Genomic DNA, 20,267 nt, shown 5'->3' on the forward strand with positions numbered 1-20,267 from the left:
GTATTCACAGCAGCCGTAGCCTCTCCAAGATCTTATCTGTGCTGCACTCAACGAGCCCATTTTGAGAAACTCACGCCTCTCCCATCGTTCCAATCCCAGCGGGCAGCCTTGTGGGGGTTTGAACAGCCGGTTCCGCTTTCTTAATTCTTCGATAAGTCAGGGCCAAGCCAGCTCCGATCAGCCAGAACCCTGTTATCATGGTTCCGAATAGGTAGATATCTTCAGCACTCAGGCTCACCCGAGCTCAGACTTCTCGTTGAGAAAGGGGTGTCAATTGCATTTAGGGACCAGTTGATCCAATCCATAATTCCTCTTTTAGGTTTTAGAGAACAGATTGTGAGAGAGTGTTCCAGGGAAAATACAAAAAAACCACGAGACTAGACAAGGACATAAGCAGGGAAGATAAGGGAGAGGAGAAAAAGTGCGTCTGCCTCCTCCGAGAGCCAAAGAAGTTATGTATTTATGTTAAAAAATTTTGATGGCAACAACATATCACAAAAACTTGGGGCAGCCAACATGGCTAGAAGGCTAGAGGAACATTTTGCAACTACTATCGTGGGGCAACCGTGGCTCAAGAGTTGGCAGTTCGTCTTGTAATCGGAACGTTGCTGGTTCGAGCCCCGGCTCGGACAGTCTCGGTCGTTGTGTCCTTGGGCAATCCATTATTATTATTATTATTATTATTAGAATGTCTCCAAAGCAAAGACAGGCAGAGGGTCACTAATCTGCAAAGATACTGGTGCATCCAGTGGTAACCCTCAGCCTCCTAGCAGACATACCTATGGTATCAATTTCAAAATCCTAGATAACACCCTAAGTTATTGCATTCACAAGATTTTCAGGAAACATGACCTTTGACCTTGACATCAATGAGATTCAATTGCGTGCTAGATTTTTAGTAGATACACCTATGATATCAACATAAAATTCTTACTTGATATTATGATATCAGTGTTGCCTGATGTACTATTACCTCAGCATCCACAATATATAATATCATCAAAAGAATTGATCAATCTAGCAAAATCATGGTGTAAGGGACAAGGGTGATTTGAAAAATTGTTTTAAATTCATTCTGGAAAACATGGATGTTCCAGGCTTAAAAGGAGGGCGAGCACCGATCTTGTTATTAGTGGTTGCTTTCAGTTCAGCTAGAACTCTGATGGTATGGGGGTGCATAAGTGCCTAATGTCTAACAAAGGCGTAAAAAGTACAACTGTTTTTGTGTTAGTTAAGTGGTGTATGTTTATCTTGGTAACTTCGGGGGATACACAAACTTTTTTACAACTGTTTGCGTATGCCAATATACATAATATCTTAGCAGACATTATCAATTTCTTCCAAACGCAAACTTATCGATGAAGTCCAAGTGTTTAATCTTTAAATCCTTTGTGACTGAACAATGTAACCACAACACACTGGGCCCTACTTTTTAAAATGGCAAAGGATCAGCAGATGAAACGTTTATTAACCTCTGATGTTCAACAAACCTACATGAGTGCAGAAAAAAAATCATATTCTTTTCTCTAATTGTAAGATGCTTTCATTAAAAAAAGCTAACTTTTTACAGTATGTCAGTTTATCTTAAAAACTATTTTTGACTTTATTGGACAGTGTTTGGACAGGCTAGCTTACTTATAGTCATGAATTTCTAACCTCTGAAGTTTAGATATTTCGTTAATTTAAGAAAGTCTACAAAGCGTAACTTTTACTGTACTGGTAGACAATGATGTAATTTTGCGCATCCTTGTATCTAATGTTTATTTCATGCTCTTACTTTCCAAGTGAACTGCTTTTCTTTTGTTGTTGGGTTTCTATGGTTAAAACTGGGTCTTTGCACTTACCTCCATGCGTCCCTCCTGCTCCAGTGGTTTGATCCCTGCAAAGATGTCTGGCTCCTCCTCCTGATGGTTGTCAGCTAGCTGTCTGTCTACACCCTCTTCTGAAGCAGCACTCAGATAGTATGCCTGGTAGTCATCTTCACCCACAGCTTCTCCTTCAGCAGCTGCACGTACAGCTTCAGCTCCTTCACGAGCTGCTCCACCTACCACTACTGCTCCACTTCCTGCTACTGCTGCAGCAGACACCAACTCTTTGCAGCCTAGCACTGGCTTAGCAGATGTTTGAGGGGTGCCTGATCTCACTGTAACTGCTGAAACTAAAGGCTGGTTACTACCAGCTGAATCTACATCTTCATCTATGTTAAGTGCTGGCTCCACCTCGGCTTCCTTTTCTGCTGTGCTGGGCATGCCCACAACTATCACTCCATTCTCTTTCAAAGGGAAACAAGGTGGAGCAGGCTCTGCAGCAGCAATTGCTGCAGAGTCACGGCTGCTATGCTTTGTTTCAAAAATCTTGCTCCCTCCACTGTTGCACTTCCGTGAATCTCGGAGCAGTGGACTTGGAGAGGGCAACATCTCTGGTGGTGGTGGGAGAAACTCGAAAGTGTTACTAGCCTCAGCCCCCAAAGCCAGATTGCAGCCGTCATCCAGACTGAGCTCAGCCAAGTCTGGCTCCAAGGAGCTATCTTCACTACTAGTTCTGCGTTTGGCACTTGTATGCTTACTACTTCCTAATCCTCCACCACCGCCAGGTCCTCCTCCTGTTGCCCCCTTCCCACCTCCCTGAGTCAGTTTCAACTTTCCTCCAGAGGAGGAACCCGGGCCTTTGTACATGCACTTTCCTCCTCCATCTTCCAGGGATAGTGAGACACTCCCTCCCAGTCGAACAAGCATCCCTCCACCTCCACTCACTGACAGTCCCTTCCTCTTGGTCAGAATGGTCTCCTTAGGTCGCACTGCTACCTCCTGTTGTGTGGAGTTACTACTTGCCCTGCCTTTATACTCTCCTGCCGGTCCGCCTTCAGCTCTGGCCCCTGATTCAGAAGAGTCAACACCACCTCCTGCAGGCGACTTGATTCCTCTCTGGTGCAGCATTGCCCTGGACCAGCAGAACGTGGCACTCTTCTTATCTGCACTGCAGTAGGTAATGCCATCCAATGGGTAGGCCACCTCCCAGTTGAAATAGCAGGACTCCACAGCAGGTTTAAAGCCTTGAAACAGTTTATCCAGGGACTTGCGATGCTGTCCCCGCTTCACTATCTCTATAACTTTCAGGTGCCACTGCCTCAGCTGACCGGCCAGTTCCAAACGCCTAGAAGAGAATGTCCATAGTCTTTATATTTAACATGAATTGCTACTTCATATTCACTGGCACCCTAAATATGTAGTTACACACAATTAGTGATAAATGTGCTAGCAGAGGCTATTTTTTAATAATAGAATTTATACTTCATGACTAAAATTCTGTGACAGGTGAACCAATCCATGACCAGTATGTAGCACGGTGTCTGTGGTCTGACCTGCAGGGGCTCATAGTGGGGTCGAGCACTGCCAGCCTCCAAAGAACCACCATCTCATCACACATGCTTGCACAGGCATGAGCGGCTACTTCTGACTGTCCGTTGCTCCGGCCAGTATGACCACTAGCACTGCTGTGTGACGCTGATGTGCGAACGCTATACCACCAGCTAATGATCTGAATAGACACAGACAAGTGTGTGTGTGAGAATCAGTGTAATATGTACATAATGATTTCATACCAAATGTATGAAATATACATCCCTGTTTCCAAAGAATGTTGGGTGCTGTGAAAATTCATATCCTGTCCTTTATGCATAGGATATATGCAGCGTATCAGATGATGAACTCAGGAACAGCACCTTTTTTTGTTAAAGTGCCAATTATGAATTTAAGTCATATGCATTGTAGATAAACCAGGATACAGGCTACCCATGCTGCATCAGCTCCTCCTTTAACAACCCGTGTACGCATTTAGGCACAGAGGAGATCAGCTGCTATGGTTTTGAGTGATTTTTTCCATCATTGCCAAATACAGATTTTAGAGGCATTGGGCCTCTTTTGTGTTATTTTTTTGTTTCATAATGTGCCAAATGTTTGGCTGGACACAGGACAGCCTAGTGCTCCAACTCTTACTACATAGTCATACTTGAAGAGAATGTGGTTTTTCCTAATTTCTAAAGCAAGGAAAGGCATCTTTGAACTGCCTTCTCTGGAGCAGTATGTTGCCATCAAGCTATAACCTAATGAAAACATGATATTTACAATTCAGTTGGGTTTTTTGTAGTCTTGTCCTACTTTGAGGGCTTTTTTTTTAAAATAGGAAAACTGCAAAGGCTTCACAGACATTTCTTTCCCCTTTAACAGTACATTAAAAGTAAGGGTCCCATGTCTAAATCTTTTCTTCTTTGTACTGGGTTACTCTCATCTTTTGGAAGTCATCTCAGAGTAATGGCCAACATACCTGTTCGTAGGTGAGGCACTGTTCAGTGAGAATCTCCAGCAGCGGGGCAGCATTGCTGTCTCGCCTCTTAAACATCTCCCTGACAATGGACAGAAGGTTCCAGATGCCTTCTGGCTCTCTACCCCTCAGAGGTCGCAACAGACATGCCCATTCAGCAGCTGCTGGTGGCTCGGTGGATGACAGGTACATGGAGTTCACATCACTGAGGATAACACAAATAGTACTGGTTTAGGCAAAGTAACGCTGAGGTACATTTACTAAAAAACAAACTATATCCAGTGAAAGATTTACTGTAGCACTTTCTCGTCAACACTACGTCATATGCATAAGATGAAGGGTAATCATGTGTGACAAATCACGCCTACCTGAAAACAACAGGTGAAGGCCCACAGAACTTGTGTAGAGTCTTTTTGATGTTGTCACTGAGGGTTGACTCATCCAAATACCAGGTGCTCTGGTCCGATGCTGAAGGGCCTGCTGTTGGATCTACAAAAATAAATTGTGCAGAAATAATTGAATCTTAAGAAAAAACATCTACTCTACACAATAAACTACAGAAGGCTTTGCTTTTCCATTAACAATTAAAAGGCATCAGAGTCCCCCATGAAAAGAAAATGTGGAACAGTAGTGATTTTATAGAAATGCTTTCATTTCTCCAAGAATAGTCTAAGGAGCTTGGAAAGAAAAGCGTCTGGACTTCTTTAAGTTTCTTGAAAATGTTTCACCTCTCATCTGAGAAGCTTTTTTCACTTCTAAGACCAATTGGTGGAGAGTCACAGATTTTTAAACCGTATTGGGAGTGTCCCTAAGAATGTTGTGGACCCCCTATTTTTCCTCTGCCTAATCACATGAGCCAAGGTATGAAAAACAGGTGTGGTTCACAATCAGCCAAGGTTTTGGGTGTGAGACCTTGTCCTACCCTATCCTGTGACTTACTGAGACCAAATGACCCGAGATGTGATGGCTACTCTTTCAAACCATCTGTCTTCTCTGTCCAAAAATTGACATTGGCATCCTCTAAAGAGCGATGTCCTTTAGATGCAGATGGACAGCCGAGTCTTGTCCTGTCAAGGTGGCTCCTGTGTGGCTGGGTCTGAAGTATTTTGAATGTTGTGTTGAATTCTATTCTATTCTATTTTGGGATGTCGTGTTTGGAAAAGTCTTTTCTGAGTTTCTCTGATAAACCTGCTCCATAAGGGATGACAATGTTGTTCCGTTTGTCCTTCTGATCCTCCCTAGTTGGTGTCTGATCTTCTTTTCTGTGCATCTTTACTGATTTGATGAAAGCTCAATTAGGATAACCCCAGAGCTTTCTAAGACAGCTTTTTAAGAGCTTTCTTTACATGTGTATGTTCCTTCTTTTTTCCCTTCTGGCTTCTCCCAACCAATTGCTCTTAGAACTGAAGAAGCTTCTCGGATGAGAGGCGAAATGTCTTCAAGAAACTTAAAGACATCACAAAGTTTATGTGATGCAGCCTCAGATTTTTCAAATGCTGTTTGTTTAGCAATCTGATACTGAACCTGGAGCTCCACACACAGTGTTGATGGCAGTGGACTGTGAGGACAGCAACTCATCCAGGAGTCGCTGGGCTGTAGGCAGGATCTGGAGAGAAATAACTGAATGAATGCATTTTCTTTAATCATTTGGTTTATAGAGATCATAAATAGCTTAAGATACCTGCTGAGGCAGCTCACTGATGAGGTACTGGGCAAACTTTTGAAGCTGGTCTCTCTGCAGTCTGGACAAAGACTCAGAAACTGGAGCCCTAAGACACACTGCTGATGCCTACGCACACACAGACACACACACACCATATTTGTTTAGGTATTTTTAAGGGGGATTGTAAACAGAAAGAAGTAAACAGATCAAATGTAGGAAAATACAGAGGAATGGCATTGCATTAATAGGTCCTTTAGTCAGTAGCCGTCCCAAGAAGCTAAATGGTGGTGTATTTGCATCCTTCCTGAAGGAGAATATTCAGCCATCAGGTCACGCCCTGAAATTCAAACTCATTTGGTTTACACAGTAAGATGAAAATCTTCCTTTGCGGCTGAATTAAAACAACTGCAAAGAAAAGTGGGCAAATTCTTTCAAATCAGTAATGTGAAAGACTAATGGTCCGTTATCACAAACACTTATATATTTCCATCAGAAGTTCCTGGGCAGGTAAAATGACAATTAGAAACACAAACCCACAAAAAAATGATCATAATCAAAAAACAACAAAGTCCCTGGAACGGCAGAATGGATCACTGTTTTCAAGTAAACAGATGACATGCGGAGGAATATTTTTTGAGATGACTGGTCTTTTAAGACGAGAGGTTTTCCAGGATATGTCCATCATCAAAAAGCTAAGTGTATTCATCTTGTTTAATTTTTTCCTACCATCATTTCACAAGAATTCCTTTATATTTTCTTCTTTTTTTTTAAGGAAAAACAAAGAGAAAGACAGGAAATACAGAGAGACAGAGACAGTGTAGTGTCAGGATTCAAACTACAGATCTGCTGCTTTACGCATGCACATGAATTCAGTATGTGTTCCAACCACAAAGTTAGTGGTTTACCCTTTAAATACCTGAATATTAACAAAAACTTACATTGTGGATCCTGAAGAGACAGAGTGCCACCACATGGGCACACCACTTGGCTCCTGCACCACAGGTACAGCTGCAGGAGGTGATGCGACAGCGATCAAACATGACCGCCACGTTGTAGGCTCCTTTAGACTGACTGGACTGAGTGGAGACTACTGTAGCACTGAGATGAAAGCCTTGTAAATGAAAACAGAAAAAAACAAAATCAGCAAAGACAACAATGAGTTTGAAATGGAAGCAAGTGCATTTCTTTGATTGGAAATTATATTTTAGTGTCCGACAGAATGGTTTTGGTTTTGATATTGCTTAGTCTTTTATTTAATATAGCTCTTTTGTGCAAAAGGTTTGCAATCTTACAATGATTAAATTCCAGACCAAAATATTCTCTCCCACAAAAAAAACAAAACGCAGGCATTGTTTGAGGTTTTTCCATTTTCTAATCCATGTCATCACACAACACATTTGTACAAAGTCCTACTAGTAATAAAGGAGAAGGTGCCTCAGTCATATAGCATTCACACCTATGGGCAATTTAGTGTTTCCAATTAACGTATCCCCACTAACTGCATGTCTTTGGACTGTGGGAGCAAGCCGGAGTACCCAGAGAGAACCCACGCAAGCATGGGAGAGCATGCAAACTCCACACAGAAAGATCCCGGCCTGATGCTGCAATTGAACTCAGGACCTTCTTGTTTTGAGGCAACAGTGCTAACCACCGTTAGCCGACCAGCACCTTAACCCACTCTGCATAATACATATCAAAAGTATTTGTCATTAAAAGTTGGATGCGTGTGCACAGCAAATGGCTTTGTAGAGAAACAACTTAAAAGGCCCTATATAGGTGAAAAACAACAAAACAAACAAACCAAAATGTCACCATTTAATGTGGTATTTGGAAGATTTGCAGTTAAAAGTTGGAAATTGGGTTTAGATATTACACATACCCAGCATTCTGAAAACAGGATTATACTAATAGCAGACTTGTAGAAATAATGGAGGTAAATGGAGTACCTTTGAATCACATGATTTACTGTAACCTGCACATGGTGTTATTCTAAGCTTGGTGATTGTAGAAGAATATAGTGTGATATACCAAAGTTAGAACACCAGAGAAATGTTTTCCATAAGAGTACTCATTCTTATGTAAAGGATTACTCTACTTACCAATTTGCAAAGGGTCTTTGACAGCTCTGATCCTATAGAGTTGTTCTCCACGCTGGAATTCATCTGGACTCCCATTAGCAAGGCAGGAATATAATCTGCAGCAGTATGAAACCAAAGTCAAAGAGTCAAAGCAGAGTCAAAGTCAGCATAGCCTAGATAGTTTAAAAAAAAAATCATCCTGTTACTTTTATTAGCAGTCACATTGCCAATAAACATCAGTCAACCAGACAGCCATGGACGCCTTTCCTTTCATCCAGTCTCGATTTTGTTTATTTCAATACTTTTTTCTGTGCAAAAATAGTTTTGTTTCCTGTTTGGAAACAAACAGGAAACAAAAAACAGGAGATTGAATTTTCTGGATTAATTTTGCAGTTATCTATTTTACTTTACCTAAATGTTAAATGCAATATTTTTAAACCCAAGGTTGACCCCTTTTTGGATTTCAAATCCGTTGTAGTGGTGGGCACACTAAGAAAATTTGTTACTGTCCACCAGTAACCAACAACCAGTAATGGAGAGAGAGAGAAGGCTGAATATATCTACACTTATGTGCAAAGGTTTGGGCACGTTGCATCTTTTTTTTTTATATATTTCATGTTTGTGTTTTTATGAATAAACAAACAGAAACCCCAACTGTTACATGTGACACAATCTTTGATTTCATCTGGGTTTAACAGAATATACTCCTAACTTAATGGTTAGTGATACAATATAGAAATAGAAACTATTACTATACTATATTACATGTGAATACATTGATGAATGTTCATTTCTCATTTCATTTCTTTTCTTTTTGATGCAGCATGCTTTTTCCCCACAGCCTTGGTCCAACAGTCTCCGTAACAAAGTAATATTTGAAATTTCCCAATTAAGAGGAATTAATGCATTTATGGTTTTTATCTAAGGCGAATAAAGGGTTTAAAAAACAAATCCTCACCTGATGTCCTCTTCATTCTCAGGGAAGCTCCAGTAGGCAATGCGAAGCTGGAGCTGTTCTGGGACAGGAGGATAGACCTTCTCTACCACTTCAAATGGGATGTGAAAGGCGACCTGTTTTGCTGACAACTCCACCAGTGGAATCACCTGACCATCTGAGGAAAACCATCAAAGAGAAGATGATCAGCACAGTCAGGTGACAAAAAAAATCTTTAATGTCTTATAGGGCTGCTCAAGTAATCGAATTTTAATGACGATTACGATCTGGGCTTTCAACGATCATTAAAAATGACTGAGCCGATTATTAGCCCCTCCCTCGTGCTTTACTCTCGTGCTGCTCCGTGTGGCAAATCGAGCGCACCTCTCTGCATTTCGAATACGTGTCACAACAATTAAGAGCAGCAGTCTCCAACCTTTTTTGCGCCAAGGACCGGTTTATGCCCGACAACATTTTCATGGACCGGCCTTTAAGGTGTCACGGATAAATACAACAAAATAAAACTAGTACCGGTACCGAAAAAAAGAAGATTTACTCATAACACACGTGAAAAGACCCAGGAAAACTGAGTTAACAACAAAAACGATAACAAAATAACGCTGAAAACCGATAAAAACCCTGAAAACTATACATTTCACACCTGAGCCTCAACTCTCGCGGCCCGGTACCAAACGACTCACGGACCGGTACGGGTCTGAGGCCCGGGGATGGGGGACCGCTGATTAAGAGGACCCGAGGGAAGCTTGGAAAGCTAAGCAGAAGTTATTTGGAGAGAAGAGTGACTGCAGTTGGTTGAAAAGAGAGGTAAAAAAAACTTCAGTGGTGTGGAAACATTATGGGTTCACGGAGTCAGACGTGGATCAAGTAGACAGTGTGTAAACTTTGCTACAGTGTTACATTTTTCATTTATGTTTATATTGCAAACATTTGCACTGTTATCAGTATTTGCACACTATTTTATATTATTTTTTTGACAATCTTTAAAGTCATAATTCAATACCTTGTTATTGTTAAATAAATATCGTCAAATAATCGAGATCTCACTTTCAGTGAAAATAATCGTGATTATCATTTTTGCCATAATCAAGCGGCCCTAATGTCTAACTTAAATTCTTGCCAAAAAAAGTAATAATTTTTTACTAATCACGGTCTTCCCACAGAAATATCATTAAGTATACTGTAGATACACTCTCTCTGAACTAACCTCATTATTTTCTCCAAGTCATTAAAAATGTCTTACCATTAACTAATGTTTCAAATTTAAATATGGTCGGTTATCCCTGTTAACTGGCTACATGCCACAGGCTTTTATGGTGGCTGTAATTAAACCATTGCTTATTTGATGTAGACGTGTTAACCAATTATAAGCTGATTTCTAACCCTTTTATTTCAAAGGTTTTCCTAATAGTTGTTGTAACACAACTAGACAGTAATTTGCGCCGGAATGATTTAACAAAGTTTCAGTCACTATTTAGAGTGGATCACAGCACAACACCAGTGAATGTTACATATGATCTTATGGCCTCTGACAGTAAACTTAAAGCACTTCAGTTGTTCCATATTTTGTCACGTTACAGCCATATTACAAAATGCAACATTCATTTTTCACCCTAATAGTTTACACATGAATACTCCGTAATGTAAAAGGGAAGCGTTTGCTTGAAAATCTTTACTAATCATCAACAACATGGTCTGGGCCTCCAGTAACAGTGGGAGGAATCGTTCAGTAATTTTTGACCAGGGTGTGTCCTGCAGAGTATTTTTTCAACAAATATGTAGCACCGCTTTCTTTCACCTAATCAAAATGATAATAATTAGAAACGTCCCATATGTTCCCTCATCCCTGCAAGACTGGACTATTGTAATGCATTAGTATTGTACTCTTGGTGCTCTAAAAACTCCCTGAAAAGCCTTCAGCCTTTTTTATATTCCTGAAGACTGGCCTTTATACTCTTTGGGGTTTTGGAGTTGAGCACACTATATGCTCTGTAATCTGAATACTTGAATAATCAGGCTTTGTTATATAGCTTAAAGATCTCGTAGGACCAAAGCATCTAAACAAAGTACTTCACTCTCAGACTGCAGGCAGTGAACTGTGGTTCTTACAGTTCCTACAAGTAAACTGGGAGCCAATCCCCCTCCTCTGGAACCATTATACCAGTTTGATTTCAGGAGATAGACACTAACTACTTTCAAAATTAGACTTCAAACTTTACTGATCCCAGTTCACCCTGGTCCAGTCGTCTGTTATGCTGCGATAGGCTCAAGCTTCGGCGGGACTTCCCATGATGCAATGAGCACTTCTCCACTCCACTCTTTACTTTCCATGTGTTTATACAGCACTGGTGTATGTCACTAAATTTCTCCAGTAGCTTTAGTTGGGTCTTTGACTCTATGTTCTCCTTTCTTTTCTCGTTCCCTGTAACTTGGTATCAAAGTGTGTGAAAATACAGTGCCGATCAAAAGTTTAAGACCACTTGAAAAATGGCAACAAGGAATGTGGTCCCGTTTCAGTTTTCAGTAAATTGCATGCTCAAAAAATGTTTTGTCTCACTCCCATTTCTTCTCGTTGCATGCTGAAGTTCTACTTGGAACCTTGGTAAAATCCAAACATGCAAAATATGATTTTTTTTGCCATTTTTCAAGTGGTCTTGATTGGGACTGTAGTATTGCCAGTGACAGAGTGACATATGTTTCTAAAATATTTTGTTCTTGACACACTTTCACTTCATTTCAAGCTGTTTGTAATGAATCATGCAACCTGAGAGAAACCAATAACAAAACATTTCTTAATATTGTAATTCTGAAAAAGTAAAGTGAAAATAACGGCACAAAAGAAGAGATGGACAACACTAAATGTGGGTAGCATAACCATAATGACAGGATGCTTATTGAGAGCATAGGGGTCTGCCAGTGAAATAAAAAAGGCTTCAGATTACAGACCTCATTTACAAGCTACTACTTTTGCTGGTGTTTACCATATATGGAGGAAAGCACTGTTCATATAATGCCATGCTGGTGTAAAGGCCCCAGGGTTTGTGGTAAAAGGCCATAGGAAAGCCACCAAGAAAAGCTGACCAGCAGTCCTGATCTGTTTTAAGTATATCGGTAAGCTAAGGTATAGTGTGATAAAATACACGTTTCGATGTTTGTTTGCCTTGCTGAGATAAAAACAAATGCAAACATCAAGCACCACTCATTTTTCCCTTACATTTATGGAAATAACTGGCTTCAATTAGAAGGGCCTGTTTACAGGGAGTCATAAAGGTAATGACTATTTAAATCAATTTCAAATAAACATAAAGCCTGTCAAAGGTCTCAGAATTTATATCTATGTTTCACTGCTTTGCAAAGCTGTTCAATTTAACCAGAGGCTGAACGCTGCCAACATTAATCAGAGCCACATACTGCCATTTCCCCCCTCAAGTAGTAAGAAAATAAACAATTTTCAGTTACAGTGGGGCAAAAAAGTATTTAGTCAGCCACCGATTGTGCAAGTTCCCCCACCTAAAATGATGACAGAGGTCAGTAATTTGCACCAGAGGTACACTTCAACTGTGAGAGACAGAATGTGAAAAAAAATCCATGAATCCACATGGTAGGATTTGTAAAGAATTTATTCGTAAATTAGGGTGGAAAATAAGTATTTGGTCACCTCAAACAAGGAAAATCTCTGGCTCTCACAGACCTGTAACGTCTTCTGTAAGAAGCTTTTCTGTCCCCCACTCGTTACCTGTATGAATGGCACCTGTTTGAACTCATCATCTGTATAAAAGACACCTGTCCACAGCCTCAAACAGTCAGACTCCAAACTCCGCCATGGCCAAGACCAGAGAGCTTTCGAAGGACACCAGGAAAAGTATTGTAGACCTGCACCAGACTGCGAAGAGTGAATCTACAATAGGCAAGCAGCTTGGTGTGAAAAAAATCAACTGTGGGAGCAATCATCAGAAAATGGAAGACATACAAGACCACTGATAATCTCCCTCGATCTGGGGCTCCACGCAAGATCTCATCCCGTGGGGTCAAAATGATCATGAGAACGGTGAGCAAAGATCCCAGAACCACACGGGGGGACCTGGTGAATGACCTGCAGAGAGCTGGGACCAAAGTAACAAAGGTCACCATCAGTAACACACTACAACGGCAGGGAATCAAATCCCGCAGTGCCAGACGTGTTCCGCTGCTGAAGCCAGTGCATGTCCAGGCCCGTCTGAAGTTTGCCAGAGAGCACATGGATGATACAGCAGAGGATTGGGAGAATGTCATGTGGTCAGATGAAACCAAAGTAGAACTTTTTGGTATAAACTCAACTCGTCGTGTTTGGAGGAAGAAGAATACTGAGTTGCATCCCAAGAACACCATACCTACTGTGAAGCATGGGGGTGGAAACATCATGCTATGGGGCTGTTTTTCTGCCAAGGGGACAGGACGACTGATCCGTGTTAAGGACAGAATGAATGGGGCCATGTATCGTGAGATTTTGAGCCAAAACCTCCTTCCATCAGTGGGAACTTTGAAGATGAAACGAGGCTGGGTCTTCCAACATGACAATGATCCAAAACACACCGCCCGGGCAACAAAGGAGTGGCTCCGTAAGAAGCATTTGAAAGTCCTGGAGTGGCCTAGCCAGTCTCCAGACCTCAACCCCATAGAAAATCTGTGGCGGGAGTTGAAAGTCCGTGTTGCTCGGCGACAGCCCCAAAACATCACTGCTCTCGAGAAGATCTGCATGGAGGAATGGGCTAAAATACCAGCTACTGTGTGTGCAAACCTGGTAAAGACCTATAGTAAACGTTTGACCTCTGTTATTGCCAACAAAGGTTATGTTACAAAGTATTGAGTTGTATTTTTGTTATTGACCAAATACTTATTTTCCACCCTGATTTACCAATAAATTCTTTACAAATCCTACCATGTGGATTCATGGATTTTTTTTCACATTCTGTCTCTCACAGTTGAAGTGTACCTCTGGTGCAAATTACTGACCTCTGTCATCATTTTAGGTGGGGGAACTTGCACAATCGGTGGTTGACTAAATACTTTTTTGCCCCACTGTAGTTTCATCAGTTGAAACTCACACCCAATGAGGGAGCAACTGATGTTTTAGCGAAAATAAGCTGTGTAAGTTTCTATCTGCAAAATATCTGTCAATTTTACTTGCTTAGCAATAAAAAAGGGGGTAAAATGCATATTCAACTCCTCACCAGTTTTCTAAGTAAATATATTCATGTAAGTGCTGTTGACATAGAATTTTTACCAGATGTCAAAAACAACCCATCCAATCCACACACACACACACACACACACACAACTAACCATCTACCAGCAAGCTTTTTATTGTCATTAAGCATCCAGTGTTAAATGAAATTAGAAGCACAACAACTAACAGTAAAAACAAATCTAAAAATACCAACTTTCCAAATGTACAAGGTTTATACAGATGTGCAATGGTAACGTCTTGTGCGGTGGTGGTGATGTTTATTTGTGATTGTGTGTTGCAGTGTGTATGTGATATTTATATGTGTGGTAGGGGTGCTGATGTGTGAGTTCGGGTGAGGCAGGGACGTGGTCAGCATTGATGGCTGGCAGAAGCAAACTGTTGCCGGGTTTGTTAATCCTGGTTTGAATTGACCTGTAGCGTCTCCCTGAGGGCAGCAGGTCACACAGGTGAGATGGAAGAAGGGTGGAGTCTCTTGTGATTGCCTCAGCTCTACTGAGGCAGCAGGATGTATTAATGTATTAATAGAGGGCAGCTAATGACCTTCTGCACCAGGGGTGTCGAACTCCAGGCCTTGAGGTCCGGTGTCCTGCAGGTTTCTCAGACAGGAAGGCACAGCAGCGTCTGCACTGATGATGGTAGCTGTGTTTACAATCCAGGAGATGTCGATAGACATCATGGTGCCCAGGGATGCGAAACCCTGAACTCTCTCCACACAGTCATCATTTAGTGACCCGTCTCTTCACTAAAGACCCAGTGGTAAGGTGGGTCAGCTCTGTTTTTCTGAAAGACCATGATCACCTTTTGTCTTTGTGGTGTTCAGAACCAGGTGTTCCAACTGGCTTGTAGTAGATGTATATAAAGTGTATACCTCAAGGATATGAACACCTTATGAAAGACATTATCAATTAAAGATCAAATAGGCTTTATTAAGGGACAATTAAACCCAAGATAACATAAGAACCATCCTGCGTATCACTGAATATATTAAACATAACTGTATCAGTGCGGCCTCAATAACTCTCGAGGCTGAAAACGCATTTGTTAATGTTAACTATACCAGGTACTTAAGAAATCTGGATCTGGATCAATGGGTTAAAAATAAATGAGAGACAGAGTGTACAACTGCACCTACCTGTACACCAGACAACACAGACTTTTGCTTAACAACAACACTTTTTGCAATTTTTATAAAAACATTGACACAATACGGCAGAATAACGATCTTAAAGTGGTACAGGTTGGGGGTGGCTGATGATGTAAGTTGCTATTTAGATCATCTAGACAGATGTCTTCCAATATTAATTAATCGGCTTTAGCTCTGTATTCTTTTCTGGATATAGAAATTTGCGGAGTCTGGCTAAAACACTTATTTGAGCATTGAACTATATTGTATTCAAAATTACACAGTTATAAAATATATATATATGAAAATTGAGTGCAAAAAATGAAATTACAAGTTACTTTAACAAGAAGAACGATAAACTATATTGTGGGTATCAAACATAAGGCACATGGGCCAGAATTGGACCAGCAAAGACTAATATGGCAGGTATGGTTAGTTTTACAAGTGATTCACCAAAGCTGCACTGTTTTCTAAACACTGGTGCCACAATTAAATGTAAATAACAAGCAAGGTATTTTCTATTACTGTTTTCTGTTACTATTTCTTTTTACAAAAACAGAAAAGCAAGTTTCACTGGTCCAGCCTACTTAATATAAAATGATCAAAATGAGCTGTAAATGGCCCATAATGTAAAATGAGTTTGACGTCCATGAATTACACGAAGCAAACCATATCAAAGTGACTGAAGACATTAAGAATAATACGGAAAGGTGAATTTTCCTTTCACTGCATTTTGGCTCAAAAATAGAGGCATTTTTTAAGGGGACCCATGAAGGTACCTAAGCCTTTTAAAAACATGGATAAAACTTACATGAAATGGCAACAGGCCAAGAATAACATTTCAAACTATGAAGGTGAGCAAACATGGAGGCATGGCACTGCCAAACATGATGAAATATTTCCATGCAGCACAAATTCGACCTGTAATCTGCTGGTCTGACAAAGATTATGAGGCTTAGTGGCAAAACTCAGAAGTATGCACAAGGAAGCGAAATTCAAAGTCTTACTGGAGAAGACTGGATTTGATAAGACTTTTTGGTTCCCCCTAAATGAGGAAATCTTTGTCTCCAACACAGGCATGTTGGAGACCACATGGAACAGGAAATGTAAACCATTCTCATGTCTTTTGACTTTGCTCAGGCATTTTTTTTTCCATAGACTGTTTATTTGGTAGTTGCCAAATTTCAGGGTTATGATATAAAAAGGCCATGTACCCTGTCGTATTTACGTAATATGGAAGGAAATACTGTATCAGGAGAAAACAGTTATTTGTTTAAAATCCTGTTAGTAGCTTGTAAGAAAGCCATTACAAAGAGGTGGTACAAACTGGAACCACCAACGCAATTCACAAGATAAGATTTCAGCAGAAACGGTGTTGAGAGAAATGAAAGAATGAATCAAAATCATGTATCGATGACAGGGTGAGGACTGAAATATTTTTGTAACAGGAACAAACTATTGAGATGACACAATATAGACTTTTTGTGGATTGATGTAATGTAATTTTTCTGTATTCTTTTGTGTATATTTGAAATGGAAAAAAGATTTTTATTCTTTTTTTAATGAAAGGATTTAAGGAACATTTAACAATTAGAAATCTCCACGACAACAAAAACACTTGGAGGACCTTTTAATTTCTGGCATTTGATGAACTAAATGGTAAATGGCCTGTATTTGTATAGCGCTTTTCTAGTCCCTAAGGACCCCAAAGCGCTTTACACAACCTGTCATCCACCCATTCACACACACATTCACACACTGGTGATGGCAAGCTACAATGTAGCCACAGCCACCCTGGGGCGCACTGACAGAGGCGAGGCTGCCGGACACTGGCGCCACCGGGCCCTCTGACCACCACCAGTAGGCAACGGGTGAAGTGTCTTGCCCAAGGACACAACGACCGAGACTGTCCAAGCCGGGGCTCGAACCGGCAACCTTCCGATTACAAGGCGAACTCCCAACTCTTGAGCCACGATCGCCCCAACTAGCCCTTTACAAGCTGAGCTCTGTTGGATACTAGAGAAGGTTTAAATGCCAAAAAGACTTCAGGATGTTCCTTCGTCCACCATTTAAGCTCATGTCAGCAGCAGAAATACAAGTTAACTTTAATTATGTTCATAACCCACTGAACTGTCAGCATATCTGCTAACAAGAAACTGTAGCCTCACTGTATTTACGTGCAGCACACTGTAGAAGTGGCTAGCACTGTCACCTCACAGCGAGAAGGGTCCCGATTTGAACCCAGGGTGTTAATGTCTGAACTGCATTTTCTTACGGTTCAGGGCTTTTCCTGGTACTCTGGTTTCCTCTCACAGTCCAAAGACATTTATTTTAGTGTAATTGGTGATCTAAATTGACTGTAGAGGTGAGGTATTTAAAGTCCTTGAAGTGTATATATATATATGCACGATCTGATATCCTCGTGTTGGTGTTGTTCCCAGATCATCATACTAAATGTTGTTCCAGGATCAACATTGCAAGTGACCAATCAGAATGTTGTGACGTCATACTTTTGCGACTTCAGGAAAAACCGGCGTAAAACAAAAAACTGTACTTAAGCTGCGAGAAACCGCCTCTGTCCGCCGATCAACGGACCCTGACCCTAACACTTTAATAAACAGTAAGCAGAATTGATATTGTCCTTGCAACATTGGAATTTCATAAATGCACGAATGGCTTGGCGCGCAAAAGAATAACGTCACAACAATGTGATTGGTCACTTGCAATGTTGAACCTGGAACAACATTTTCATGATGGTCTGGGAACAACACCAACACGAGGATATCAGATCATCCATATATATATATATATATATATATATATATATATATATATATATATAAAACAAAGTGGTCTCTAAATGAATGCTTATTTGATAAACACCATATAAATGTGGTTACACTAAAATACACTTCAAACACTCAATCAAGACTTCAGCATTTAAGAGAAGTGGGTTAGAAAATGGCTTAAAGTGTTTCTCTAAGATTGTGTCTAATAACTGTCACAAGCCTCATATCTTAGTTAGCATCTCATTCCATTGTTGATGACCCACAGATTTACCTACCACTGAAATGTAAATCTGTGAGTCCTCTGAAGGGTTTGCTAGATTGTTTGGAGGATGTCAAGGCATGGACGGCTTTCAACTTTCTTAACTTAAATGCACAGAACACAGAGGTCATTGTGTTTGGTCCCTGTGACCACTATGACTTTGGCCCTTTATAAATGTATAAAAAACCCTTTGTGAAGAACCTAGCAGTGATTTTTGACAGTATGAAGTACAGTATGTTTGACACACAGATTAATGCAGTTTCTTTCATCTCTGTCTGCTTGCAAAAATGAAGCCATTCCTCTGTTTTACAGACTTTGAGAGAGCTATCCATCCTTCATTTCGCCTGACTTTTGTAATAGTGTCAGACTCAGGTGTCAGTCTGTCATCAGGTAGCCGACTGCAGTTGGTCCAAAAAGCTGCAGCACTGACTGGCACACGCAAGCGAGACCATACTAGCATCCTTACACTAGCTACCAGTTAGTTTTCAAATTGATTTTAAGATTTTATTATTCGTTTTTAAGGCGTTGCACGGGTTAGTCCCCTCATAGCTTTCTGATCGCTTAAATTGGTACACTCCTGCAAGATCACTGAGGTCTGCCGTTCATATGCTCCTGGCTGTCCCTAGGTCCAGATTAAAGCACAGAGCAGACTGGGCCTTTGCTGTAACTGCTCCTAAATTGTGGAACAAACTGCCCTTTCACATCAGGACCTCTGCTGTGAAGGGACACTTTCAAGTTTGTACTACTTTTATTTGTCTTATATTTTACTCAAATCTTCTCATTTTATACTTCTTTTTCTTAAATCTTGTTTTGCTATTTTTATCTCTTGATTATCTTAAATGTACAGCACCTTGGTCAACTGTTGTTGTTTTAAATGTGCTATATAAATAAATTTGACTTTTTTTCCTCATTTGTCTTAATATCCAGCATTTGTGTAGTATTACTTTTGGACAAAAAAGTTTATCCACAGTGTCATCACTTCCTCAGATACAAGACAAGCACAGTTTAGACTTCTGCTGGTGCTTAACTGCAGCACACAATGCAAAGGTGTCATATGTGAGTGCTGGCAACCCTTTAAAAAACTACAGCTAAAACAAGGAGAGCTAAGACTACAACTGAGAACAATTCCACATTCAGACCATGAACAGCATAGACGTCAGAACCATTCAAAACAAAAACATTGCTCCTGATGTGGCTCACGCAGTGCCTCTGTAAAATATAGTGGGTTGGTGTGAGAGGAGAGCTGACAGCTGGAAACTGAAGACATTATATTTAAGTTTCTATGCTGCTTGTTAACTGCTGTTTGATATTAAACACGACAGAGTGTTTGAATTTGTTCTCACATGTTAGCATTTTGCTCATGCATTTGTTTGGTGCTTACTAAAAAAAGTCTAAGCAGGTCAATAAAACTTCTCCATGGAGGAAGAACCCTGCCATCTGTATGACTATTTTATTACAAAATATATAGATAGTAAATATATAGATAGTAATGCGAGAAAAAAGTAATTGAATCCTTTCCTGAAAGCAGGACATTTAGCAAAATCAGAACTGATTTAACAGAATTTTTTCAGCATTTTCAAAGACATTTGGAACTTTCTGTGCGCTATTAGTTTAATCAGACTATATTATTACAATCTAATATCAGATTGTCAGATTCAAATTTCATGACCGATCAGCAATAACATCTTGGTGCTTAGTGATAACAAACCTTTTCTTGTAATTGTATTTTAAAAGTCTAATCAAAATGTTTACTTTAATCTGACAGTGCAAAGTGGAACTGACAGACTGCTTTTCTTCTATATGATAAAATATCAACTGAATTAACAGGTTTTAAAAATTACTCCACAGTTTTGTTT

At 40.3% G+C, this 20,267-nt stretch overlaps 1 protein-coding gene across 3 annotated transcripts in view; it reads right to left on the reverse strand.

The window, feature by feature from the left end:
• The window catches only part of zswim8 (zinc finger, SWIM-type containing 8), a 64,944-nt gene that overhangs the window by 42,805 nt on the left and 1,872 nt on the right, over positions 1-20,267 (reverse strand). For all 3 annotated transcript variants that reach the window (XM_026189499.2, XM_080287703.1, XM_080287702.1), the window contains 9 exons: positions 9,020-9,173; positions 8,083-8,177; positions 6,922-7,094; positions 6,002-6,109; positions 5,845-5,926; positions 4,689-4,809; positions 4,324-4,525; positions 3,362-3,537; positions 1,845-3,153 (listed from right to left, as the gene is read on the reverse strand). In XM_026189499.2, coding sequence (XP_026045284.2) covers positions 1,845-3,153; positions 3,362-3,537; positions 4,324-4,525; positions 4,689-4,809; positions 5,845-5,926; positions 6,002-6,109; positions 6,922-7,094; positions 8,083-8,177; positions 9,020-9,173 — 2,420 coding nt within the window. The remainder of the gene's footprint in view (positions 1-1,844; positions 3,154-3,361; positions 3,538-4,323; positions 4,526-4,688; positions 4,810-5,844; positions 5,927-6,001; positions 6,110-6,921; positions 7,095-8,082; positions 8,178-9,019; positions 9,174-20,267) is intronic.

Source organism: Astatotilapia calliptera, chromosome 13 (genome assembly GCF_964374335.1).
Source record: "Astatotilapia calliptera chromosome 13, fAstCal68.1, whole genome shotgun sequence".
NCBI lineage: Eukaryota > Metazoa > Chordata > Actinopteri > Cichliformes > Cichlidae > Astatotilapia > Astatotilapia calliptera.